Source organism: Notolepis coatsorum (assembly GCF_963971535.1).
Source record: "Notolepis coatsorum genome assembly, chromosome: 3".
NCBI lineage: Eukaryota > Metazoa > Chordata > Actinopteri > Aulopiformes > Paralepididae > Notolepis > Notolepis coatsorum.
Window position 1 is genome coordinate 2,451,306 of NC_140167.1, and position 8,272 is coordinate 2,459,577.

The 8,272-nt window shown below is 42.4% G+C and overlaps 1 protein-coding gene across 1 annotated transcript in view; it reads right to left on the minus strand.

The window, feature by feature from the left end:
* plekhh1 (pleckstrin homology domain containing, family H (with MyTH4 domain) member 1) overlaps nt 1–7,789 on the minus strand; it is a gene marked incomplete at its 5' end in the record, with an annotated part of 76,134 nt that extends 68,345 nt beyond the window's left edge. Inside the window, one exon of the mRNA XM_084310318.1 lies at nt 7,625–7,789. Within this exon, the coding sequence (XP_084166444.1) occupies nt 7,625–7,789 (165 nt within the window). The remainder of the gene's footprint in view (nt 1–7,624) is intronic.
* Between the last annotated feature and the right edge of the window lie 483 nt (nt 7,790–8,272).

Sequence of the window (8,272 nt, forward strand, 5' to 3'; positions counted from 1 at the left end):
TGTAGTATAAGGAGGTAGCTTACCAATAATGATGTGGTATAAGGAGGTAGTTTACCAATAATGATGTAGTATAAGGAGGTAGTTTACCAATAATGATGTAGTATAAGGAGGTAGTTTACCAATAATGATGTAGTATAAGGAGGTAGCTTAACCAATAATGATGTAGTATAAGGAGGTAGCTTACCAATGATGATGTAGTATAAGGAGGTAGCTTAACCAATAATGATGTAGTATAAGGAGGTAGCTTACCAATAATGATGTAGTATAAGGAGGTAGCTTAACAATAATGATGTAGTATAAGGAGGTAGCTTACCAATAATGATGTAGTATAAGGAGGTAGCTTACCAATAATGATCTAGTATAAGGAGGTAGCTTACCAATAATGATGTAGTATAAGGAGGTAGCTTACCAATAATTATCTAGTATAAGGAGGTAGCTTACCAATAATGATGTAGTATAAGGAGGTAGCTTACCAATAATGATGTAGTATAAGGAGGTAGCTTACCAATAATGATGTAGTATAAGGAGGTAGCTTAACCAATAATGATGTAGTATAAGGAGGCAGCTTACCAATAATGATGTAGTATAAGGAGGTAGCTTATCAATAATGATGTAGTATAAGGAGGTAGCTTATCAATAATGATGTAGTATAAGGAGGTAGCTTACCAATAATGATGTAGTATAAGGAGGTAGCTTAACCAATAATGATGTAGTATAAGGGGGTAGCTTACCAATAATGATGTAGTATAAGGAGGCAGCTTACCAATAATGATGTAGTATAAGGAGGTAGCTTATCAATAATGATGTAGTATAAGGAGGTAGCTTATCAATAATGATGTAGTATAAGGAGGTAGCTTACCAATAATGATGTAGTATAAGGAGGTAGCTTAACCAATAATGATGTAGTATAAGGGGGTAGCTTACCAATAATGATGTAGTATAAGGAGGTAGCTTACCAATAATGATGTAGTATAAGGAGGTAGCTTACCAATAATGATGTAGTATAAGGAGGTAGCTTACCAATAATGATGTAGTATAAGGAGGTAGCTTACCAATAATGATGTAGTATAGGAGGTAGCTTACCAATAATGATGTAGTATAAGGAGGTAGCTTACCAATAAGGGCCTTAAAAATCAACAAATATCAGTGTTTGTTGCGCCTCTCCGTCAGAGAGGGCCAACCAACCTTCTCACAAACACAGTGATGAGTGTTGTTTCTGTGTAAATTGTGTCAATAATAACACTTAATAACACACTAAGCTTATTTTCTTCGCGAGAGTAAATGCCTCCACTGCGCCCCTCCCCCCCCCCCCCCCCCCCCCCCTCCCCCCTCCCCGTTCTGACTCACGGAGTAGAGATATAGCGAGCGGAGATGGGGAACATTACTCACGCTGCTCACGTGCCCCATAGGCACGAGGACATATTCCCATATTACTTTAGAGAACAGCACTTGAAGAATTGTACATCCAGAAAAGAAATTAAGTTAATATTAGCGTGATTAAGGAGGCTGTTTCCCCAGCAGCTTAACCCTTTCACTGCCACACTACAGAAGGTTAACCCTTTACTATCACACTACCGACGGTTAACCAGTGAAAGGGTTAACCTGCTGTTGTGTGGCAGTGAAAGGGTTAACCTTCTGTGTTTTGTCGCAGTGAAAGGGTTAACCGTTTTGGTAGTGCGGCAGTGAAAGGGGTGAAGAAGAAATAGGCCGCTGAGGTCTGGCGTGAGCCAAAAACCTCAGAACATACGCTTTGATCGAGAATATGTTCGGTGCTGAGAATTCTGTGAAATTATGACCCGCCCCGGGAGGAAGGGGTCTTTGTGTACTGTACTCACTGATCATGTCTGGAATATTGCCTTTGCATTTAGGAAACCGGTCATCATGTTATATATATATAGGCCATTTGTCATTTATGGGGGGGGGGTTAAATGAAACTGAAAATGAAATTCATTTTGTTTTCTACTATCCTCAGTCTGTTGTCATGTCAAGAGAAAGGGTCTGTTTGATGAGATAAATATAGAGGAGATCTTGATTATTTATCAATACTCAGAGATACTGAAAAGTGTACGCGAGAAGGAAACATTTGCCTTTATGGATTATTTAGGTTACCTCAAGTCTGTATTATTATTATTATTATTATTATTATTATTATTATTATTATTATTATTATTATTATTATTATTATTATTATTGTTATTGTTATTGTTATTATTATTATTATTATTATTATTATTATTATTATTATTATTATTATTATTATTATTATTATTATTATTATTATTATTATTATTATTATTATTATTATTATTATTATTATTATTATTATTATTATTATTATTATTATTATTATTATTATTATTATTATTATTATTAGATTTGATTCAATTCAAATGTATTGTCATTATAGAGCACAAGTACAGTACAACGAAAATAAGTTTGGCATCCAACCAGAGTGCAAATGTAACCATAAAGTGCAATAGTAATATACAATGTACATTACAGGAGATTAAACTGGGTATAAAATATACAAATTAGTAGTACTGAGTGCAGTGCTAATCACATGTATGTACAGAGTTGTAGTATTTTTTTTTATCCACTTTTTCTCCTCATTTTTTCTATTTTTCTCCCATCCCAATTTCGTATTGCCAATTCTCCCCTCCCCTGTCTTGAACGTTGCTAGACTATGCCCCCCACTGGTCGGTTGTAGTGAGGATAGAAGCCTTGCATCACGTGTCCCCTCCGGTACACGAGGGGCAGCCTGTCGCATCTTTTCACCAGACAGCGCAGACTCTCAGTGGTGAGGAGTAACGCGTGGGAGGCTCACACTGCCCCCGATACTTCCTGTCTCTGCTGTGCAGGCGTCCCCAACCGACCTGTAGGAGTCGCTGTCCACAAGGTCCAGATTACCACCCATCGACTTCCACCCGCTGCCTCTGCCAATTGAGATAGTATGACGACTGGCCCAAGCCGCAGGCAATGCTGACACCGGGATTCGAGACCGGAGTCTCTTGCATTGGTGACAAGCGCAATCTCCGCTACGCCACCCAGCCACCAGAGTTGTAGTATTAATATGTACAGTGATACAGGTATAAAGACACTATGGTAGTAAGTCATACTGGCCAGCAGTGTAACTAGTAAGAGTAGGTAAGCGATATGTACAGATATAGATTAGATACAGTATAGTATCTACAGATATGTAAAAATTATTACCTGCAGGTATGTACAGACAGATGTGGATAGATATATATACGGTAAGAATAAATATATGTACACGGTATATACAGCATTATTGTACATGCTATCATACAGAGTTATAATGGGTTATATGCAGGTATATATGTATAATTATGCTGAGTGAAGACTTGTCTTGAATGTTGTTGTAATTGTGTGTCATGTATTCCCATGTGTGATGGGTCATTTGGATGGTATGACATAAAATTAAAAATCATTCATTCATTAATCTGTGGAGGATTATCAGCGTTACTGCATGGATGTACAGTACTAACAGCAATCGATAGGATCTGCTCACGTAAATCCTGCAGCCAAGGATGTAATGGAAGGTACACCCAGTAGTACATCCACTAGTATTTTTACTCAATTACTGTACTTCAGTACAATTTCGAGCTACTTGTACTTTACGTGAGTATTTTCATTTTAGGGCACTTAGTACTTTTACTCCACTACATTTCATAGGAAATATTGTACTTTTTACTCCACTAACTATGATTTGAAGCCATCGGTTACTAGTTACTTGAAAAAATGGCAAGAATGTATGAAGATTATATGCTTTCACATTCAAAGCTTGTTAACTTCAAGAGGACATAATCAGAGCAGCATAACTGGACCACATACCACTTTAATATAACCTTTAATCAGAGCAGCATAACTGGACCACATACCACTTTAACATAACCTTTAATCAGAGCAGCATTACTGGACCACATACCACTTTAACATCACCTTTAATCAGAGCAGCATAACTGGACCACATACCACTTTAACATAACCTTTAATCAGAGCAGCATAACTGGACCACATACCACTTTAATATAACCTTTAATCAGAGCAGCATCACTGGACCACATACCACTTTAATATAACCTTTAATCAGAGCAGCATAACTGGACCACATACCACTTTAACATAACCTTTAATCAGAGCAGCATAACTGGCAACACTTTACACTTTATATTTATTGGTAAAGGATTTGCACTACAACTCGTACACCTTACTGTAAATTGTACCTAAATTGTACCTCATCCCATTTCTGCTTTGCACTATATAGTATTGTATATTAGTACATTGCATAGTATATTGTATATATATATACCAGTCCGGAAGCCAGACTGATTAGGGTCTAGGAGATCATTCTGTAAGAGATAAGCAGTAAGTTGGTTGGATACAGCACATTCAAGTGTTTTAGAAAGGAAGGAGAGAAGAGAGACAGGACGATAGTTGCCTATGACGGTGGGGTTCAGGGTTGGTTTTTTTATGAGGGGTGTGACTCTGGCTTGTTTTAGGGAGGTGGGGACCACCCCCGAGTTGAGTGAGGGGTTGATGGTTGCAGTTAGGAATGGGAGGATGTCCGGTGCTATGGTCTGGAGGAGTGGGGAGGGTAGCTGGTTAGGGTTAGGGTTAGGGTTAGGGTTAGGGTTAGGGTTAGGGCTAGGGTTAGGGCTAGCATGGTTGGCATGTAGTCGGACGGTTCGACGTTACCAGTGTCAGGGTCTCGGCTTCTGTAATGGGAGAGAAAGATGACAGAGTGAAGGATGAGGTTCTCGATTCAGTGTTTGGAATTGGTGGGGGTTGGGAGAAGGAGCTGCGGATGTTCTCCGCTTTTTCCTCAAAGAAGATCGCAAAGTCTTCGGCAGAGAAAGATGAGGGAGGAGGGGGTGGGGGGGGGAGTGAGGAGGGAGGACATGGTAGCATGCAGTTTGCGAAGATTCTTGGCAGAGGCCTCGATCCTATGGTGAAAGAAAGAAGCTTTGGCATTAGTAATGGTTTTGGAGAATGTTAACAAGAGGTTGTGATATGTGTCGATGTCAGCAGTGAGGCGTGACTTTCTATACTTCCTCTCAGCCGCTCTCAGGACCTGTCTTTGTTCTCTCACTGCATCTGTCAGCCATGGACTGGGAGGGGAACGGCGGGCAGGTTTCTCAACGAGGGGACGGAGCTTGTCGAAGGAGGTTGCAAGGGCTGAGAGGAGGGTGGAGGTTGCCATCTCTGTGGGGAGAGCAGAGAAGGTGTCACTCAAAGGTAGAGCGGATAGTATGTCAGAGGAGAGGGTGGAGGGGGATAGGGAGGGCAGGTTGCGTCTGAGTGAGACGGTTTGAGTTGGGGTGAAGACCTTTCGGTTAAGCATGAGAGTTAGTGAGAAGGATATGAAGGAATGGTCAGATACATGTAGGGGAGTTACCGTGGTGTTACGGGAAAATATGAGATCCAAGGAGTTGCCTGCTTTGTGGGTGGGAGGCATGGCAGTGGGAGTCAGGTCAAATTGTTGTAGGAGGGAGACCACTGGGACCGACTGAGATGAGTCAGGCAGGTTGAAGTCGCCCAATAGAAGGAGAGGGGTACCATCTTCCGGTAAGGAGCTTAGAAGCATGTCCAGCTCATCTGTGAAGTGATCGAGGGGACCTGAAGGGCGATAGAGTGTAACAATGGTGAGATTGAAAGGATTAGAGACAGATACTGCATGATATTCGAGAGAGGAGAGTGACAGTTCTGGGAGTGGTGTTAGGTTTGTAGCCCATGAAGGAGATGTCATGAGGCCAGTGCCTCCACCCCGTCTGGAAGGTCGAGGTGTGTGAGTGAAGTTATAGTTTGTAGATAATGCTGCAGGTGTTGATGAGTTATTGGGGGTTATCCAGGTCTCAGTTAGAGCCAGGAGCTGCAGATTTTGACTATGGGCGTAGGCAGTAATGAAGTTAGCTTTCTTGACTGCTGATTGACAATTCCATAAGCCTCCCCGTACTGTGACAGGTGTATTAGTGGCTGTAGGAGGGTAGGAGAGATTAGCCGGGTTGCTAGCAAACTGCCGTGGATGGGTTGAATCTGTTCTGGAGGAGCAGATTGTGGATATAGGTATGAGACACATTGTGGTGTCAAGAGTGGCAGGGAGAAAGTTGAAGGGAGTAGGGGGGAAGCGGGATATCAGAGAAGTAGCAGAGTGGAGTGAAAGATAGGATTATGGTGTACTTAGCACTAGGTGGATCAGGAAAACTCCTCTCTTTGTCCCTCTTCGTTTCTCGACGCTTCGCTGACGCTAAGGCAGCTGGGTGAAACAAATTACAATTAACAATTTCCACAACACAATTCTTAGTCACACACTTCAAAATGATGTACACAGTATTATTCAGTTAAATGATCCTACCCTCTCTGCTGTTGTCATCAGAATGCCCACTGTAGGTGGGGAGATAACAGTGGAGAGATTTAAACATGTGATTAAAGGAGTCACTCTTATATATTCTCTTGTGTATTATCTTATATATTCTCTTATGTATTCTCTTATATATTCTCTCATTAGACTACATTCTGGGACCCATTCTCCTGAGCTGCTCGGTGTCAGACTTTATGTAACTGTGTGAATATGAAGCAGGGTGTTGCTGAAAAAGAGCATGGAACCTACCCTGGGTACATAAAGTAAATAAATAATAATAAATAAATAAATAAGCACCATTCCATCTTGCCACTCTCTTGGTCTGCTGTTTTCATCATCATCACCAGTGTCGGAAGCCCCTTTGAAAGCCACTTAGGTGGCGTGTGGCAGTCATACTGGCACTCAACGTGGGGCCCTCCAGGACACAGGGAAGGGACACAGAAGGGCCGTCTGAAGATGCACTAGAGCCACTAGCAGGTCAGCGGAGGGCCACAACATCAGCCCTCTGCCCAACTGGCAGCAGCAGGCAGCGGATGTCCAGCAGAGGATGGGGGGGGGGGGGGGGGGGGGAGAAGCAACTGCAGCAGCCACCATGAGTAACCGTGTGCCAGCTAGCTAGCTACTCCTCCAAGCAGCCACCATGAGTAACAGTGTGCCAGCTAGCTACTCCTCCAAGCAGCCACCATGAGTAACCGTGTGCCAGCTAGCTACTCCTCCACGCAGCCACCATGAGTAACCGTGTGCCAGCTAGCTACTCCTCCACGCAGCCACCATGAGTAACCGTGTGCCAGCTAGCTACTCCTCCAAGCAGCCACCATGAGTAACCGTGTGCCAGCTAGCTAGCTCCTCCAAGCAGCCAATGCTACCATAGATATATAAACACTAGATGACTCACCCGCGCTGCTGGCCAACGGAGACCGACGTTGCCACATGGCGGCCGCCTTGCGTGGGTGTAGCACGCCCAGTCATAACATGCATGTCTATGGTGCATCATGTACTTTTGGAATAACCATAGCTTGCAAAATTTTCAACCGTTTGGTTTGTTAAAAACTTCAGAGATGTAGTTATCATACTGCATAATGGACTTTGGTATATATATATAAAAAAAAAAAAAGCAAGAATCTTTGTGCAGATCATTTAAAGCAGTAGTCCACTCAAGCAAGATGGCCGTCGGTGAACTACGCGGGAGAATCCGCCTTGAGCCATCTAGTCTGTATATCTATGAATGCTACCGCCACAGCCGACCAGCTGCCCCAGCCTCTCCGCGGCCATCAGCAGCCCAGCACCCCCATAGCAGCCCGAGTCCGGGTACACCTCCACCGGCCGACACTGCGACCCAAGGCCCCTGCACTCCAAAAGGGAGGAGGGCCGGGGGAAGGCCGTCGCCTGAGGGAGGGTCACCCTCCACATGGATGGAGCTGTACTGGGACTTTCCAGGTCTCCTGAAAAGGCTGCTGTTCAAACAATATCTGTCTTTTACTATTATGTACCTTTACTATGCTACGGTACCTATACTGCTACCTATCATGCTAATATGTCTCTACTACTATGCACTCAGTTCAAGTTCAAGTTCAAGTTCTTTAATAGTTGTCATACAGAAGTACAGAATACTTTCATACAAAATGCTTCTTACTGTTACGCTCCAGAGACTGTGCTAGACAAGATAGTATCAAACAACATAATAACATAATATAGCATGAATTTAGAAGAAGAAAAATGAGGTCACAGTGTTCGGTATAGACATATGTACAATGTTCTGAGTTACCATATAATATACAATACACAATACTATGCAGTGTACTAATGTACAGTACTATCTAGTGCAAAGCAGAAATGGGATGAGGTACAATTTTAGGTACAATTTACAGTAAGGTGTACGAGTTGTAGTGCAAT